The sequence below is a fragment of the Lepidochelys olivacea genome (assembly GCF_965140295.1).
Source record: "Lepidochelys olivacea isolate rLepOli2 genome assembly, chromosome: 1".
In the NCBI taxonomy this organism is placed as follows: Eukaryota; Metazoa; Chordata; order Testudines; family Cheloniidae; genus Lepidochelys; species Lepidochelys olivacea.
This window is the reverse complement of record NC_140411.1, coordinates 230,390,998-230,411,132: the sequence shown is the minus strand read 5'-3', so window position 1 is coordinate 230,411,132 and position 20,135 is coordinate 230,390,998. Positions and strand designations below refer to the sequence as shown.

At 43.1% G+C, this 20,135-nt stretch overlaps 1 protein-coding gene across 1 annotated transcript in view; it reads right to left on the bottom strand.

Annotated features, from left to right (window-relative positions):
• Positions 1 to 20,135, bottom strand: part of EFCAB6 (EF-hand calcium binding domain 6) — a 150,887-nt gene that overhangs the window by 106,772 nt on the left and 23,980 nt on the right. The window contains exon 5 of the mRNA XM_084636519.1: positions 11,830 to 11,896. Within this exon, the coding sequence (XP_084492645.1) occupies positions 11,830 to 11,896 (67 nt within the window). The remainder of the gene's footprint in view (positions 1 to 11,829; positions 11,897 to 20,135) is intronic.

Here is a 20,135-nt window from a genome sequence, read left to right as displayed (position 1 = left end):
AATCCTCCCAGAATCAGAGATTCATTTCCCAGAAGGTTGAACTTAACCCTACATTCTTATAAGTCAAATTGAGTGCCATGCAGTTTACTACTGTGGCACTCTGTACCTCCAAGCAGCACCCTAGAACCGCCATATCCACCACTGTCATATAATCATGATATGTTTTGTACAGTGTATGCCTTGTGAGGTATCATTTTAAAGGTCATGATCTGCTGAAACCTGTTCTGTCAAAATATGTATATCATTAGGGTTTATGAAGTGATGAGATTTTGCTGTATGGTTGTTATTGAAATATGTTGTAAATTTGGGAGTCATACATTGTTAGTTCTCCAGTGACAACAAAGCTGGTGATCCACACCCAGGCTGCCATCAAACCACCATTAATCAGCAGGTGAGTTGTAAACAAGGAATTTACAATTCTGTAAGAGAAACACCACACAATGGGAATTGCGCAACCCTGTGACTCAGGAAGCCCAACCAGGCATGCCTGGGTTAGTTTCTTTCCAGGGACATGGATTAAGAGTATAAAATAAGGGTCAGTGGCATCATGAGGGCACCTTTCTCCTCCCCACCTACACTGAAAGCAAAAGAATGCTGGGAAAACAAAGACCTGAACTGAGGAGACTGGTCCCAGGCTTAAAGGGAAAGCCTGTGTATTAAGGACTGTAACCTACCTGCAACATCCAGTAGGGTGAGAAAAACTGCTTGATACAAATATTGTTCCGCCTAATAAAGTCTAGGATTTAGACTGCATGCTTACCTTTTATTTTCTTTGGTAACTATCTCTGACTTCTTGTGCCTACCACTTATAATCACTTAAAATTGATCTTTCTGTAGTTAATAAACCTGTTTTATATTTTATCTAAACCAGAACGTTTTGGCTGAAGTGCTTGGGAAATCTCAGCTCAGGTTACAAAGGCTAGCGTGTATCCTCTCCACATCGAGGGAGGGGCAGATTGGGTAATGAACATGTACAAGTCAGGCTTCTGACTAGGGCAAGACAGTTACTGTTCTGGGCTGCAAGGCTGGGGGCTTGGGAGATTTGCTGGTGCCTTTCTCTGTGTGATTCGTGAGTGGCTCAGGGAGCATTCATGCAATTTAGCTGGATGTGGGGCTGTTGTACTGAGTGATAACAGCACCTGGGGGGTTTGCTGCTTGTCACTAGCAAAGCATTGCGAGAGAGAGCCTGTGCTCGAGAAAGAGCCTGGGCTGGAGAGATAAGAGCATAACAGTTCCCCAGTACCCCAGGGATCCTGTCACAACTACATAAAGATATTTCAGCTGATCATTGAACATGATCAGCTTCTTTCAATATTAGAAACGTTAGTCCTGTTTGTTCTCAATAGACATTAATGAGCCAATCACACTTTACATTACAGTAGGACCTTGTCTTGGTGCCTGGCCATATTGTCCTCTCTTACTACTGTTGCGTGTCAGTTGGCTACTACGTTCCACCCCAGAAGTAACTGCATTTCAGCAGTGTTACAAGAAGGTAGTTTGTGTAGCACTGGTGGATCCCTCAGGGTCAAAAGGCAGTTATTGGAGTTGTCATAAATATAAAGGGAAGGGTAAACGCCTTTAAAAACCCTCCTGGCCAGAGGAAAAATCCTCTCACCTGTAAAGGGTTAAGAAGCTAAAGGTAACCTCGCTGGCACCTGACCAAAATGACCAATGAGGAGACAAGATAATTTCAAAAGCTGGGAGGAGGGAGAGAAACAAAGGGTCTGTGTCTGTCTATATGCTGCTTTTGCCGGGGATAGAACAGGAATGGAGTCTTAGAACTTTTAGTAAGTAATCTAGCTAGGTATGCGTTAGATTATGATTTCTTTAAATGGCTGAGAAAAGAACTGTGCTGAATAGAATAACTATTTCTGTCTGTGTGTCTTTTTTGTAACTTAAGGTTGTGCCTAGAGGGATTCTCTATGTTTTGAATCTAATTACCCTGTAAGGTATCTACCATCCTGATTTTACAGGGGTGATTCCTTTACTTCTATTTACTTCTATTTCTATTAAAAGTCTTCTTGTAAGAAAACTGAATGCTTTTTCATTGTTCTCAGATCCAAGGGTTTGGGTCTGTGGTCACCTATGCAAATTGGTGAGGATTTTTACCAAACCTTTCCCAGGAAGTGGGGTGCAAGGGTTGGGAGGATTTTGCGGGGTAAGACGTGTCCAAACTACGTTTCCCAGTAAACCCAGTTAGAGTTTGGTGGTGGCAGTGGATATTCCAAGGACAAAGGATAAAATTAATTTGTACCTTGGGGAAGTTTTAACCTAAGATGGTAAAAGTAAGCTTAGGAGGTTTTCATGCAGGTCCCCACATCTGTACCCTAGAGTTCAGAGTGGGGGAGGAACCTTGACAGGAGTACTAGGTGTTTAAAGTATTTTCTTACACTTTGATGTGTAAAGAAAATTCAGTGCAAATCACATCCAGCACCAGACACAGGGAGTTCTAAATACAGTTTTTATGCAGACCACAGATTATCCTGCAAAGACTGAAGTACTCTACCTCCAAATACAAGGCTACCCACCTAACAGTATTTTGCTAGCAACATAATTATTAATGATCCCCATACTTCCTTCAACATATGCATTCCAAAGAGAGCCTGCACCCATGGATCTGAACTTGTGGGGTACCACCTGCATAATATTCTCCTTCCTGCTCCCTTATTCTGTGGAATCCTCTCTGCATGGAGAACACAGTTTCACTTCTGAATGTTTGACAGGGCAAGCAGAGGAAGGTGGAGAGGGTTCACTGGTTTGCACTGCATCACTGCATTCTCCCCACCCCAAACCCTCCGATTCTGTCTATACTAACTTACACGGTCTTCCCCCCTGTGTGGTGTAGAACAACCCTTAAAGGGGTTTCAGGGGATTCCACAGGACAAGTGAGCCCCTTGTAGCACAATTCATAGAGAGATCATGTTGTTCAAGGGAGGCAAAGTGCTGGAGTGAGGAGGCAAGAGACCTCTGTGCAGATTTGCTGAGATTCCCTTGCATAGCTTGGGGGATATAGGGAGGGAAGAGTCTGAAACCCATGGCTTCTGCAGGTAGCAAAAGCTGCTCCCTGCTTGTAAGAGAATCTGAAGGAAATTCTGCAAGTGCAAACTAACAGTTGCTGCTCCTCTTTAGAGCAAACACCCTAGTAATGTAGGGAGTACAGCAAGTACTGAAATATTTATTTGAAGTAAAAATGGCAAAAATTTAAGGGTCGCAACTGTTCATTCTACAGAACTCTATGCTGAGGAATGAGGCAATGGCAGGACTGGGATTTAAATCCAAGTCTCCTGACTGCCAGCCCACTGTTCAAACCAGCAGAACATTCCACCTCTCTCATTTTAGTGAAAACGTGTCAAACATCCCACCGCCACGTTGTCATTCCTGGGGGTAAAAGAATGAGAAGTCACTTGTGCCTTTAAGGCACGGCCTGCAGCAGGGAATAGCTTGGAAGTACACTGCCTCTGCAGCAGTCACCAGAGAAGCACAGCTTGTGCATTATACGTTTACAGGGTGCAAGATGTGCTTTCCTTCACAAAAGGCAAAGTCTGCTGGTCTGTACAGGGCAAGAAAGGGAGAAAGGCCATAACCCATCCATTTCCACAGCCCTTCTGGGGAAGCTACCATTGCTGGACTGAAGCAATCCTGGCTCCTGGCATCCTCTTTCCCTCAGCCTGCACACACAGGCAGAAATTCTCACATTCTACCCTGGAATGGGCTTGGAGAATGAACCACCTTCTCATCCCTAACGGATGGCTTCTCCAGAGCAGGGTACCAGGTATACAGGAAAGGCAGGGTGAGCAAGCTTTCACAGCCAGAGCTCAATCTGGTGCCTGTACTGCAGACAAACAGAAAACTTCAGCCTGCAAGGCCGTCAATCCAGCACATTTCATGCATACTTTTTTTTTTGCTTTGTTTAAAGAAAAAGGAAAAATAAATGCATGAAAAAATATTCCTTGTGCAATAAACACATCAATGCTCATTTTCCATATATTCTACTTTGGGCCATTTTGTGTAAAATCTTTAATTAAAGTTTTTCTTTGAAATTGTCATCATCAAACCAGAAGAAAGAAAGTAAAAAACAGAAGGACACAGCTGTGCATATATGAAGTGCTATTCAGTACCAAATGAATTGGAACAAAATAAGTATCGTGACTGTTATGCTCTTAGTTTTGGCTCTGTATTCTCAGTAGCACAGTCTAACTTGTCACTTTATATTGATTCCATCTGTTTACACTCTGCAGAGTATTGGCTTCCTATGGTGAACATTTCCTATTTACCAGCTGGTAGAGATAGGCCAAATCAGATAGAAAAGAATTAGACTATTTTCAGAGCCTCATAAACATAAAATCAAAAATTTGTGGGGGAAGGGAAGTAGGAAAGTGGGGAGTGAGGAAGAGATACTGGGCCTAATTCTCATTTTACACTAAGGCCCTTTATACATTCTAGCTATTTAGAGGGCCCTTAAAATTGGTGTAATATATTTATGCGCACTTTAAGGCCTTTTTACACCACCACATTTTACGGGAGTGTAAAGGCGGCTTAGTGTAAATGAGAAACAGGCTCAGTATGTTGCTTACCTTTAAAGAGACACTAGCAGTTTAGGTCCAGAACTAAGGATTAGTTTGTATGAATACTTATGCACAAACATCTCCATACAACAGCTAGAAGTGAAATGCCGAAATGTAAACCCTGATGCATAAGTGCATTATGGAGCCATCATTGTATCCTCACAACCCTTCTTACAAATTTGCTTTTCCTAGTGGTTGATTCTCTTCTTTTTCTGCTTTTCCGAGGTGGTTTCAACCCCATAGCCGATAACTCCTTGTTGGATCAACCAGGCAAGGTACTAACAAGCTTCAACAGGACTTTATTTTCAAAGTGGAAACCTCTTTACCAAGCTGCTGCTGCACCCTCTGTAGCTTTCTCCCAGCCTCTCAACTCTTCCCCCCTCCTTCCTGTTTCCTGTCCTTTCAGACTCCCAACAGCCAGTGCTCCCAATTCTAATAATTACAAGAAACATCTAAACACCACATTCCCTCCTCTCTTAAGAAACTCTCCCAATTAAAATAAACATTATTGTTCTAACCACAGGAACAAATATGAAACAAGACACTATACTGTTGGCAGAAATATTACACTGAAAACACTGTAGGTACTACATAACATAGTCTCTAGTCCACACAGGTGGTCATCTGGGTTTGACAGGCCATCTCTCAAGCCCCAGTTCCAGTGCAATGTCTTGTTGTGTTGGTACTACGGTGAAGTCATCCAATGCAGACTGGGTGTTGGCATAATCTCCTCTTGGTGCATATGCAGGTGCAAGATAAGAAGCATTCCATACCCGCCCATCAGAAAGTCGATAGGTGTAAGATCCCTTCTTCTCTATGATTTTAAGAGGAGCTGTGAATTTATGGTCCCCTTTGCGTAAAATTCCAGGTTTTCATATTCTAACAAAGGAACCACACTCAAACTTTGGTTCCTTAGCACCCCGCCGCTTGTCTGTGAAAGCCTTAGACTTTGCTTGGTTCTGTTCAACTGTTTTTCTCACATCATCCTCTGCCTTTAACAATCCAGCAATGTTCAGTTTAGTATTCATCTGTTTCCCATGCAGTAACTCTGTGGGTGATCTTTGCATTGTGACATGTTGTGTAGCCTGGTATGCTTGCAAGAAATCAGTAGTGAAGGGTATCCACAATCGCCCTTCCAGTTTAGCCATTTGCAAACTCTTTCAAACTTCTGTTGAACCATTCAATTTCCCCATTGGCTTGAGGGTAATATTGGGATGACCTTCTGTGTAAAATGTTCCTCTGTGCTCGAAAAGTTTCAATTTCCAGGGAACTAAATTGACTACCATTATCTGAAACCAGTTCTTTGGGGTTACCTTCCTTGCTAAAAACTGAAGAGAGGAGCTTAATTACTGTAGCAGAAGAGATTTGCGATGTAAATGCTACCTCAGGCCATTTACTGAAATAGTCTATTAAAGTGATGGCATAACGGCAGTCAATTGGAGCAGTATCAAAGGATCCTACAATGTCAATCACCACTTTTTCCCATGCAGATTCAGGAAGAGAAACAGGCTGTAATGGAGGGGTACATGTCACTGCTGTCTTATCATGCATTTGGCAAGTGACACAGGATTTTATGAGTACTTCAGTTTGAGAGTCCATCCCTGACCACCAATACAGATCCCGTAGTCATTGTTTGGTTCGGACAATTCCTTGATGAGTATCGTGTGCCAGGTTATGAGTTTTGACTGTAATTCTTCTGGCACAAGGAGCGGGTGTGTACCTCGTCGCAAAACGGCCATCAAACAAAGAAAGTTCACCCCAAACTCTAAAATAAGGCAGCAAAACTGGGTCAAGGTTTTTAGGGTGACTGGGTCATTTCTTTGTCAAAAATTCCCATAGTTTTTGTTGAATTGGACACGCTGAACAAGCAGCTTGAAATTGTTCTCTTGTAACTGCAGTGAGAGTGCTTGTAATAAGTGCAACCACTACATCCTCATCCTCCGGTGGACCATCTGGTGAAGGCAAAGGCAGGCGAGAAAGGCAATCAGCGACCATATTTTGGTTTCCAGGCTTACATTCCAGTTCATAATTGAAAGAGAGTAGTCTTGCAGACCATCGAGCAATATGATATCCTGCTCTTCCCAGTCCTTTCATGGGGAGCAACGTCGTCAAAGGGCTGTGGTCTGTGCGCAACTTGAACGTGTGGCCCAACAGGTAAGTTCCCCATTTTCCAGTAGCCCAGACACAAGCAAGTGCTTCTTTTTCGACTGTAGAATATTTTCTCTCAGCATTACTTAGTGTCCTTGAAGCAAATGCAACAGTCCTCTCTGTGTTGTCCTCATGCAGTTGTGGGAGAACAGCCCCAAGTCCATAATCAGAAGCATTAGTAGTTACAATTGTGGGCAATGCAGGACTGAATAGTGCAAGTATTGCACTATGTACAATAAGTCTTTCTGGTGCATCCGTTGTCCACACTAAGGTTGAACTTCTCCATAGTAATTCCCGTAACAGTTCAATGACAGAAGCATAATTGGGAATGAATTTTGCATACCAGGAGATAAGACCCAAGAAGGAACGTAAGGTTTGCAAATCTGTTGGAGGAGGAGCATTTGAAATTGCCAGGATATGATCTGGATCAGGTTTTAGTCCAGCCTGTGAAATTGTATGCCCCAGAATTTCACCTATTGGACCAGAATTGGACCTATTGCGCTGGATGCCTGGTGTGCTGATGCAGTTTAGTACAGGCTGCAGGTTATTGTCATGCTCCTCAGAAGTATTTCCAAACATGATAATATCATCCAGATAGCACTGAACTCCATGTTGATTCTTCAGAATCAATGACATCATTTTTTAAAAGGCACTTGGGGCAGATGCGAGACAGTATGGAACATATTTAAAACAAAATAGTCCCTCATGTGTAATAAATGCTGTGAAGTCTCTGCTATCTTCATGCAACATAACCTGGTGGTATGCGCTCTGCAAATCAAGAGTGGAAAACATCTTTGCTCCACGGAGTTCTGCAAACATTTCTTCTATGTGAGGAAGAGGATGACTGTCAATCACAATTGCTTTATTTGGCTCCCTTAAGTCCACACAAAGGCGAATGCCTCCACCCTTCTTCTGCGTCACTACTATAGGTGAAACTCATTCCGAGAAGTTGATCTCTTCAATAATGTCCTTTCAATAAAGTTTGCTAAGTTCCTCTGAAACAGCTTCCCTGACTGAAAATGGTAAGCACCGTAACTTCTGTCATACAGGCATCACATTATTCTGCATTTTAACTTTATGCAAAATCCCATAAGCACAGTCGAGTTTCTCCTCAACCTGGTGTTGGGTCCCAGCTGAAACTGGTGAGTGTACCACAAGAGTGCTTTGCTGAGGAAGATCAACTCGTCCATTAACTACCCTGAGATTTAAAGCAGCCAATAAATCTCTGCCAAAGATAGGAGTGCCTTTGTGGACAATGTAGAACTCTGCAGTTACACAGCAATCGCCAAAAGTAATTCTTACTGGCAGGGAGCCATGTACTGGAATATGGTTTTTCAAATAGCACACCAAGTGAAGTTTGGGTTCAGTAAGAGGCACATCTTTAAAGTAATGCAGATAGATGGAATCAGGTAGTATAGATACTGCTGAGCCAGTGTCCAACATTAGCTGAATAGAGTGTGGTTTGCCTGAGGGTATGGCAGAAACGTTTACAGTGTACTTTATCTGTTCTGGAATATGTGCAGTAGTGACTTTGTCCACGCTCAACACAGTAACATCTGGTATTGTAACTGCATGCACCTGTTGATTAAACTGGCTACTGCGACATACTTTAGCAAAATGTCCAATCTTTTTACAATGATTGCACTGAGCTACTTTTGCCGGACATCCTGTATAGCTTACAAGGTGTTGTGGGGATCCACAGCGAAAACATGCTTTTACTGTATTTTGAATTTGCTGATTCGGTGGTTTTTCATTAGTTTTCCTCTTGCCATTGTGTGTCTGCAGTGGTAGTGAACTTTTCTGCAAAGCAGTCACAGTCTGGACTGTGCCTCCTGTATCTATGCTCCTTATTTTGGCTTCAGCTGTAGCTGACTCAATCTGAGTAGCAATGGTTATTGTTTTTTCTAGTGTAAGTTGTGGTTCTAAAAGTAAGCGTTCTCTTACATGAAGCATGGTTGTTTTCTCAGTGAGCTGGTCTCTAATCATCTCATCTGCCACATTCCCAAAGTCACAAATTACAATCAGACTCCTCAGTGAAGCAATATGCTGCATTAAAGTTTCCCCTGGTTTCTGCTCACACTGCAAAATCTGAAGTGATTAGCTACTACATTCACTTTTGGCACAAAAAAATTCTTTAATGCAGTCTCATATTTATCATCTGCAAGGGGAAAAGTGTAAAATATACGCTGCCCTTCTGCTCCAAAGCAGTGGATTAGCAGAGCACGCTTTCTTACTTCAGAAATCTCTGTAGCACTGATTGCAAGCAGATAAGTCTCAGACATATGGATCCAGGTAGTAAAAGCAATTGGAGGCTCACCTGGGCTTTGCAGAAAGGGTGCAGGTGGGTTCAGAGGCAGAAGATCCATCCTCATTGCCAAAATGTTGTATCAACCAGGCAAGGTACTAACAAGCTTCAACAGGACTTTATTTTCAAAGTGGAAACCTCTTTACCAAGCTGCTGCTGCACCCTCTGTAGCTTTCTCCCAGCCTCTCGACTCCTCCCCGCTCCTTCCTGTTTCTTGTCCTTTCAGACTCCCAACAACCAGTGCTCCCAAATCTAATAATTATAAGCAACATCTAAACACCACACTCCTCAGGTGAGTATTTTTGCTGCTTTTGTTAAAAGCTGTTTCAGGTGACCAGTCTTACCTGAATCTAACTTTTTTTTTAATGTTTGGAGACACTTCACTGTTTGAATCAATATTTCCTTCCTTGCTTTTTTGTGCTTTTGTATAAAGTAATCAAGGAGAAAATCCTGCCCCTGACTCTGAGACTACGGAGGCTCTCTTAGCAGCAAACCCACTGAACTTTCATTGTGCAAAGGGACCACTTTCCCTTTGAGCAGTGCTTTGACCCTCTGTATTCTCAGGATTTGGGTACAAGGGATGAGCACCCCTGTGGGGCACAGAGCCCTGCTCTGCTGGAGCACTCAGTGCAGTAGCATGCAGGCAGTGCACCCTCTAGTCTTCCCCTTCCCATAGTGAGGGGAGTACAGAAAGGACTACACAGGCTGCTCCAGCCATTGGGCTGTCTTAACTTCTTCAGATTGGCTCTTAAGCCACTCGCTAAATAGACGGAGATGATTCATTTTGTTCATCTTTATATACATCTGCTTAGCATCTGGCCAGCTTCTTGCACTGAGTGCTGTATTTAGGATGTGCCACAAAAAATCCAGAATGTAATGGCCATTCTCCCCATACAGTATTACTTCCCTCCCATGTTTTCACCAGCTCTTCTGATAGTGGTCTACTGCAAAACTGTTATTGCAAGTGGCTAGAAAGAAAATAATCCCATGTTCAGATCTAGCTTCATAGCTTTGATCATGCATTTGAAATATTCCAAATCTTTTCCTAGCTTTTCTTTGCATTTCTAAATATTTAAGAATTATTATGAAGGTGGCTAGGCTTACTTATGGAAAATAAAAGTGGTGATTGTTATGTCACAAAATCACTTGGACTAGACGGGACATCAAGTGGGTCATGTAGTCCATCCTCTTGTACTGTAGCTGCATGTATTTCATTATAACAACACTGTTCACTTCTATAGAACCTTCCATCTGAATATCTCAAACTGTTTTACAAGCATGAATGAGTTCAACCCTTGTGAGGTGAGAATTATTATCCTCTCTTTTACAGTTAAAGAAAAAATGGCATTAAGACCCAATTTTTAGAAATGTGTGTGCACAAATTCCCACACAATCACAGTAATTGATACAAACATGTCCCTGTTAAATGGATGAAGGGCATATATGGAGGAGCAGAGTAAAGTTTGGTTTGGGAATAATCAATGTGCCATTTTATAGGTGAATATTTATTTAAGAGATTGTATGAATACTAAGTGTATCTGAACATTTATTTATTTCGCTGGTTAATTTCCATACATTGAAATGCTTGGTGGTTTTAATTAAAATTTTCCTGGAATATATATGTAGCAGTAACCTTACTTTTAAATTGATAGCAGTTTCTATTAATATACTTGAATATACATATCACCTCTGTTTCAGAATTCCTTAAAAAAATAACACAGAACCTGGGAAATTAAGTGTACCAGAACCCTAATTAGGACTTTGGGGGATATTTTCAATTAATAAATTCCATAATAAGAAGATATCTAAGCTGATTCTTTTGTGATATGACATACTCAACATGAAAATGTAAATGTTACTCTCCAGTTAGTTGCATATAGCCAAATGAATAAAAGCTATGACATTAATAATAAACTATATTCAGCTATGATTGATAGGCTTTTCTGCAGTGAGGAAAGATTGTCTTGGGTACAATCTGTCCTAACAGCTCTGCGATATGTTAATATTTTACTCAGACTAGAGAAAAAGATATATTCAGATGTCCACCATATAAGAGGGGTACATGGGCTGAGGATGTTACTGCAGCCTTGAGGTTGCAACAGAAGCTGTAAAATAGGAAGGATTTTATTGTCTCCTCCCAATATATGTGCCAAGCCTGTGCCAATCAGTGTAGGGAGCAGGATTTGCACAAGGTTATGTCCTAGGATGCTTTTTTGCTTACATGAAAATCTTGGGGTGAGGTGGGACATGATACATAATGCTCCAGAGGGCATAGAACATTCTTCTGGTGAGCTCTGTGCCATGGCAAATATTTTCTATGATACGGTATCTCTGGTTGGCTTAACTGATGTCCAAGTATAATAAAAGATTACTACATTGATGTTGGATATTTTTTACTCCATCAGAGAAAAATCTATCTTACACATAGCCATTCCACTATTACCTGAATTATCAGAAGAAGGTACTAGAGTTTTTTCCACACAACATGGAGTCCAGAGATCTTAGGCTGGATAGTTCACAGCCTGTCCCCTTGTGTCGCTGTTTACTTTCATGCAAAGTGAATGGCCTAAAATGCTGTTTTTCTGACTTGGTATCTTTTTTTTTTTTACAACTCTGCACAAATTTTACTGATTACCCAAGATGCACTAAAGTGAAGAATCAGGCCCCTTAAATGAATCCAGCCCCGTTATTCAAGCCAGCAACATCTAGAACTGAGAGTACCAGTACCATTTATGTAATGCCAGAACTTAACTTATAAAGTAAATAACCATTTTAGCAATCAGTTTCTGGTACTATCCACCCCTACGGTACCTTTTCCTTTAAGAGGGACTCCAGCTGACTTAATGTCATGGTTTGGCTGTCTTGGCTATCATTCCATCTAAAAATAAACAATATTAGCAAAAGGATTAGACATAAGGCAAATGCATTACATTACTGTTGTAGACCAACAATGGCCCAATTATTGATATCAGTGAGAGTTTTACCTAAGTATGGAATGAGTAAAGACTGCAGGAATGGGCCTCCACACTGATCCTGCACAGGGCTCTGGGCCTGGCTGCATTGCACTGCTCCACTGGCACAAAGTAGTACTGAATCTGGTGGATCAAGCTCCCAGATGATCTCCCCGTGCAAGTGGATTCTTGAGCAATGTAGAGACATTGTAGCTCCTACACCTTGCACCTGACAATGTGGAGGAAGAGGCTGGAGGACAATAGCATAGCTTCCCAGTGCCTAAGCAATCCCCAGCTGTTATAACAGCCCATTGGGACCATTGGCAGCTGATACTGATATGTGGCTGGGGCAGGGAACAAGACTGACACACACAGGAGTCCTAGAATCAGGTGAGCACAAAGGACATCTCTGTACCTCAATGCCCAGCTGCATTGAGTGCTCCTCAGCCATAAATGAGGATCTAGCCCTTTGCATTTATATAATCATTGTCAATGATCTTTTAACATGTGAGGTCTTTTAGAAAAAGAATGGCCAAACTTTCACCCATTTACTTACATCAAAATCACAGACCAAGTCATTTTCACAATTAACAATTAACAAATTTTATTTTTCTCAATGGATCCAACAGATTCTAAATTCCTGTTTTCCCAGGCTCTTCCCCTAACTAAGGGCTTGACCCTGCAAATACTTATGCAAGAAAGTACTCAGGTGTGTATTTGCAGGATCAAGTGCTAAAGACCAAATTCTGCCCTGACTTACAGCCTACTGGGTTCATTGAGATTGTGTGGGCTTTAAATCAAGGCAGAAACCAGCCCTAAGCTCCCTCTTACAAAATTTTCTCTGGAAAAACAGCACCTGCAGTGCCCTCCTGTGGAAAACTCCTGTAAGTGAAGCTACAGCTATCCCACATTTAGTTTTCTTCACAACATTTTCTGATTTACATTGCATGTAGTTTTAATACAAGTCTACAAGTATTTGGCCGGTCAAAATGCAGCATTTTCTAATTATAGGTTTGATTCTGTTCCCTTTCACCAGTATAAACCAAGAGTTTATGAACTAAACTCATTCGGATTCCATGCGGAAGTGAGAGGAAAATCAGGCCCCACATGTTTAACCTATTCATTATTTTTTCCATGATATAAAAAGGGATTAATCTTTCATTTTGAGCATGAGTCTTCATTCTCTATTTAATTAGTTTTTGCTAATTAATCACAATCCCTTGTTTCTCTGGAAGAAAGCAGCCTTAAATTCCCTCCTCCCATTTTCTGCCTCCCTTCCTCTCCTCCTCTCCCTTCCTCCTGCTTCCTTTCAGTGGACTACTCCCACTGTTGTTTCCCCTTCATTCTCTGGGAGGTTAGTTAACTTTACACTTGACGGTAAAAGAGCTGGGTCAGAATCTGTAGAATAATTTCTAAGGCAACTGTCTGTCAGAGCCTGGATCATCTGCTCCCACAGTCAAACCTGCAGGAGAGGGAATCTATGAAAGGAAATCTCCATGAGGATCCCATTGCAGAGACCTTACCCTGTCATCCCAAAAGGGAGGGGGAATTAGGGGAGAAGGGGAGGAGGTTAAATTATATCATGCTTTTGGAGCAAAGCTACTAGGTAAATGTAGGATTCGTTTTACAGTATAATGTACAGTATGGTACTCAGAGAATGCTTTGCATTATATAGTACCTCTCAGATGTCCCTCATGTGACGGGAAGGCACCCGTTTTAATCCCAAAGTTACCTACCTACCACACAAAATTGGTACCTCCACACTTTTATTGCTGAAAGTGATTTACATCAGAAGTAAAGAAGGATTTAAAAGTGAAGCTCCAGAGAGGAGAAAGTTACTCACCTTGTGCAGTAACTGAGGTTCTTCAAGAGTTGTCCCTGTGAATGCTCCACGCCAGGTGAAGGTATGTCCCTGTGCCTTTGCTCGGAGAGTTTTGCAGCATGTCCATATAGGTCGTGCACACATGGTGCCTATTTTGCATGCCGTTGGCGCCTCAATAGTGCACGCATGACCCAGACTCCTCAGTTCCTTCTCTACCACGGAGCCTACTCCAAACTCCAAAGTAGAGGAGAGGAGGGTGGGCAGTGGAGCACCCACAGGGACACTCATCTAGAAGAACCTCAGTTACTGTACAAGGTGAGTAACTGTCTCTTCAAGAGAGAGAGATGTCCCTGTAGGTGCTCCACTCTAGGTGACTGAAGAGCAGTGCCCACCTAGGATGGTAGTGGCTTCGGAGTTGGTAAAATAGCTGTTGATAGTACAGCTCAGCCAAGTTGAGTATCCACCTGAGGACCTTGCATAACAGCATAATGTTTAGCAAAGATGTGTTCAGAGGCCCAGGTGGCAGCTTTGCAAATGTCTATAAGAGGAACATTGCTTAGAAATGCCACTGATGTCAATATTGATATGGAAGAGTGCATCTTGATTCCCATTGGAGGTTGTGTGCCTCTTAATTGATGACATAGTTGAATGCAGCCAGATATCCATTTAGATGTTCTTTGAGTGGATATAGAGTTACCCTTAGAGCATTCTGCAATAGAGATAAAAGGTTTCTGTGAGACTCTAAATGGCTTGGTCCTATCGAGGTAAAAAGACAATACTCTCCGAACATCAATGTGTGCATTTTGGCTTCAAAAGTGTTGGCGTGTGGTTTAGGAAAGAAAGTTGGTAGTTGACTGGTTGATTGATGTGAAGGATGAATGTACTTTGGGAAGGAATTTGGGATGGGTTGGCAAAGTGACTCTATCTTTAAAAAAGATAGTATATGGTAGGTCTGCCATCAGTACCCTGATTTCTCCCACATGTCTAGATGATGTGATTGCTATCAGAAATGCCACTTTCATGGACAGGTGTAGTAGGGAGTAGGTTACTAAAGGTTTGAACGGTTTATGCATCAGGACCAAGCTTTTTGTTAGGACCAAGCTTAAGTCCCATGGTTGCTTGGGTGGTCTCACGTCCAGACAGAGAGTTTGGATACCCTTAAAGAATTGCTTTGTGATAGGGTGAGCAAAGATTGTAGTGTCACCAATTTTTTGGTGGAAGGTAGCGATAGCTGTAAGATGCACCTTTACTGAGCTGAGGGAAACACCAGATTGTTTCAGTTCCAGGAGGTAGTCCAATATCATTGGAAGAGGTGCAAATGTTGCAATGGTTTGTCTGGTGGAACACCATGTCGTAAATTTCCTTCATTTGTGGAGATAGATGCTATGTCTAGTATGTTTGCTACTTTGTAGCAGCACTCTCTGGACCTACTCAGAGCAATTTAACTCATCATTAGAGAACCATGCCTTGAGATGTAGCATGGGTTAATACGTCTATCTGTAGAGGGAGTGTGATTGGGGTATGTCCAGACATCTGTGTTACGTACAGATACCACGCTTGTCTCGGCTATGTGGGGGCTATTAAGATTACCGTGGCCCTCTTGATCCTTCTCTTCAGCACCACTCTGGTTAGTAATGGTATCGGTGGGAACGTGTATAGAAGGTCTGAGTTCCAATTGATCATGAACGCATTCCCCCATCAATTCCTCAGACTGGACCTGGAGCTGAATTTGGGGCATTTCATGTTGTGTGCTGTCGTGAATAGGTCCATTTGTGGGTAACCCCAAGTTCGGAATATGTCTTCCAAGATGGCATTGTTTAACTCCCATTCGTGATTGAGGAGAAAACATCTGCTGGGTTCATCTGCCATGGTGTTATGGCATCCAGGTAGGTAGGAAGCTGAGATAGGGATATTGTGCTGGATGCACCAATTCCAGAGTCTCATAGCCTCAGCACATAGTGAATGCAATCAGGCTCCCCCTTGTCTGTTAATGTAAAACATACAGGCGATGTTGCCACTCATTACTCTGATGTTTGGGTTTCTTATGAGTGGCAGGAAGTGGAGGCAGGCATTGCGAAGTTCTGGCAGGTTTATGTGTAGCCTTGTCTCTGTTGTGGACCATAGTCCCTGAACTGTGTGATGTTGGATGTGTGCTCCCCATCTGATAAGGGATGCAGCCATTGTGATCATAAGCGATGGAGAATCTTGTGTGAATGGGATACCCAAGAACAGATTGTGTGATGGAGTCCACCAGGTTAGTGAATCCTTGACCTTGGGGGCATACTTAATCGTATGTTAACCTGTGTTTGGTTGGTCTGTAAATGGTTGCTAGCCAGCCTTGTAGACAGGGCATGTAGGCAGCGCTACAAACATGAATGCCGCCACGTGGCCCAGTAGTTGTAGGCATTTGTGGTCAGTGATCTGTGGACTGTTCCGAACTGTGGATCGGAGTGTCTTTATAGTGTTGAATCTCTCTTGTGGAAGTGATGCCATTGCCACCCTCGAATCAAAGTGAGTGCCAATGAACTCCAGTTGTTGAGTTGGTTTTATTGTAGATTTGTTTATGTTTATTTGTAGGCCAAGACTCTGGAAACAGTGTGTGGTCGTTTGAGTTAATTGAATGGTGTCCGATGGGGTGCGTGACTTTAGGAGACAGTCGTCCAGGTAAGGAAAAATTATTATTTCTTGTTTTCTCAAGTGCGCCATTACTACCATGAGAATCTTTGAGAAAACATGAGGCTCTGTTGACAGGCCGAAAGGTAGAACCTTGTACTGGTAGTGGTCTGTGCCCAAAGTAAACCTCAGAAAATGTCTGTGGGCAGGGTGTACAGTGACATGAAAATAAGCATCCTGCAGGTGGAGGGCTGAAAACCAGTCCCTCTGCTCCAGTGCTGGTATTACTATTGTTAAGGTAACCGTCCTGAATCTTTGCTTTTTCACGAACTTGTTCAATTGCCTGAGATCAAGGATGGGTTACCACCCCCCACTTTTCTTTTGTGTTAAAAAACAGTGGGAGTAAAACCCCTTCCCTCTGTGTTGAGCAGGACAGTCTCCACTGCCCCTCTTCTACCTCTTGGCGAAGCAATTTATCGTGAGAGAGGTCCCTGAAAAGGGACAAGGAGGGGGTGGGAAAGGAGTATAGACAAGAAAGGAATGGTATAGCCAATCGGATGACTTCTAGGGCCCATTTGTTTTTGGTGCTTGCCACCCAATTGGCATTGAAGGGGAGCAAATGGTCTCCAAAGAGCTGGATGGTTGGTGGAAGCTCTGGAATGGGTGAAAGGTCTTCTAGACCCTCTACCAAGACTTCAGATTTGCTTATTTGAGGAAGGTGGTTGGGACGTTGCTGGTAGTGGAGGGCGTTGTCGTTGTGGTCTCTGTCTCTGTCATTGTTACCGCTGTTCATTGTATAACCTTTGATGTTGCTGTGTGTATGCCAGCTATCTAGGGTACTGATACGGTTGATACGTGTATTGTTTCCTTCTTGTGGCAGGTGTATGGACACCAAGGGACCGAACGGTGGCCTGTGAATCCTTCATGGTGTGCAGCACTTCATTTGTTTTGGCTGAAAACAATTTTTCTCCATCAAAAGGGACATCTTTGACAGTATTTTGTGGCTCCCGGGGGAATGACGAAGAACTGAAGCAGGAGGCTCAGCGCATGACTACGTCTATAGTGGTGAACCTGGCGGCCATGTCAGCGGTATCCAGTGAGGACTATAGAGCCATGTGTGAGATCACCTGCCCTTCAGAGACCAGAGCTTTGAATTGTTATCTCTTTTCCTCATGAATGTCATTAATAAATTCCATAAATTTACCATAATTCTTGTGGTCATACTTGGGAAGTAATGCTGCATAATTCACCACTCTGAATTGTGGCGTAGATGAAGAGTATACTTTGCAGCTGAATAGGTCCAATCTCTTACTCTCCTTATTGGAGGGAGTGGACCGAAAATGTTGTTTACTCCTTTGGTTGGCCATTTCCACTACCAGCGAATTGGGTGCTGGGTGTGTGAAAAGAAATTCAGATCCCTTGGAGGGAACGTAATATTTTCGGTCTGCCCTTTTGCAGATTGGGGGTATTGTGGCTGAAATTTACCACACCATCTAGGCAGGTTCCATGATAGCTCCATTGATTGGTAATGCTATCTTGGAGGAGGCCGATGTCTGTAAGATATCAGTTAACTCATGCTGAGTTTCCGGCACTTCCACCAGAGCGATCTTAAGCTCGTTAGCCTCTCTTTTGAATAAGTCCTGAAAGTGGGTAAAATAGTCTGCTGTGGTTGGTGGTGGAGGCAAAATAGCCTCGTCTCATGAGAAAGATGAGTTGTTATTGGTTGGCGAGGTGTCACGAGCAGTGCCCTCTATCTGTTGTACCATGGGCTCCTCTCATGTTTCCAATGCTACAGACCATGAAGGTGGAGGTGAAGATCTGGTGTCATCCCTACGTGGACTGGGGCAGCTGCTATGGTGTCTTCTATAAGACTTCCAGGGACTCCAGTATGGCCAATGACCTGGGAAGGGCATGGTGGTCCCATCCATGGGTGGCCATACCAAGGTGGTACATCATAAGAATATGAGGACCGTGATCTTAATAGTCCGGTAGCAATAAGTGTCTTAATCAGGGAAGAATGGTGTTGGGAGAATGCCTCTTCAATCTCAACATCTTCATGTCTGGAAAACTGTGATGGTATCAGAGACAGCTGACGATGCAGTACTGACGGTCCCAGTGAGACATTCGGTGCCCAATAAAGGAGATTCTGGAGTTGGGGAGACCAACAGATCTTTCTGATGCATGAAAAGCCACTGTGCCGAGAGCATCGGTGCCAAGGGGCAGGGTGCCAATTGTACCAGTACTCAAGTAACTTGTGCCAGCACCTTCACACTGAGCACATTAGTCTGCAGCACAGGAATAGGAGCGGTTGTCAGTACCATCTCCTTTGGCGCTATTGACGGTGCCATGGTGGAGGCAGGCAGCTTAAAGCTATTAGCCTCGGCACTGGAGCAGGGGGTACTGACGGCGGCCGCTGCATGGACCGTGCCGGAGGTGCCTGGAGCATTATAGGTGCTGAGCTGTGGAGCAGTCGGCACCGATTTGGTCGGTGACCATTTTGAGGTGATGTCCTCTCTATGAGGCTAGGAAGCTGGCTGCTATTTTGCCATTTTTTTGTCCCTAGGGAACAATGGTGTTGAGGAGACTGGTGACCTCTGCCGAGAAAAGGGTTCCTGCCCAGGGTTGGAGGCTGGTCTGAGGGCCTTTTCCATGAGGATGAGTTTAAGCCTCAGGTCCCCATCTTTTCGTGCCCTAGCCTTCAGTTTATTACAATGGGCACATTTCTGGGGAATGTGGGATTCCCCCAGGCAACAGACACATTGAGAGTGTCCATCTGAGATAGGCATCGCCTCTTTGTGCATCTTTTAAAACCCGGTGCACCAGGCATTTTCTAACTACTACTAACTGCACTATGGGATGTAAAATAATTTCTTTGTTTACAGGGGCTGTAAGTCTAACAACTGAAACTTATCTGACTAAACTAACCTAAAACTAACCCAATTTATTAATTTATATAATCTGTCTAATTGGAAAATGAAGGTTTTCAACAGGACTGCTGAGCTCCATCTCAGGCCGGGGACAGTAGAGAAGGAACTGAGGCGTCTGGGTCATTCACGAGCTATTGAGATGCCAATGGCATGTGAGGCAGGCACCACGCATGCGTGACTCATACAGGCACTGCTGCAAAACTCTCCAAACAAAGACGCAGGGATGCATCTTCACCTGGAGTGAAGGACCCACAGCTACATCTCTCAAAGAAGAACGTTATTTACATTGAAGGAATGAATCCCACAGCATTTTAACTTTCCTGCCGGAATAATGTTTGTGAGTCCCTCAGATTGTGTCTTTGTAAGACACGGCATCCTGCAAGTTGAGTGATATGTTTTGAGTATCCCTAAAAAATGTGAGCCTCCGCTCACATCTAACTTCTCATATACTCACTTACACTTACTACTAGTTCACAGAATATACCAATTAGGCTTGAAGCTCTATATGTTTACATTACAAGATCAATGGCCTGACAGACACCTCCCCAGAGACAAACACCTACAAGATCTCTATCAAGCATTCTTACAACTACAGTACCCATCTGCTGAAGTAAAGAAACAGACTGACAGAGCCAGAAGAGTACCCAGAGGTTACCTACTACAGGACAGGCCCAACAAAGAAAATAACAGAACGCCACTAGCCATCACCTTCAGCCCCCAACTAAAACCTCTCCAACGCATCATCAAGGATCTACAACCTATCCTGAAGGATGACCCATCACTCTCACAGATCTTGGGAGACAG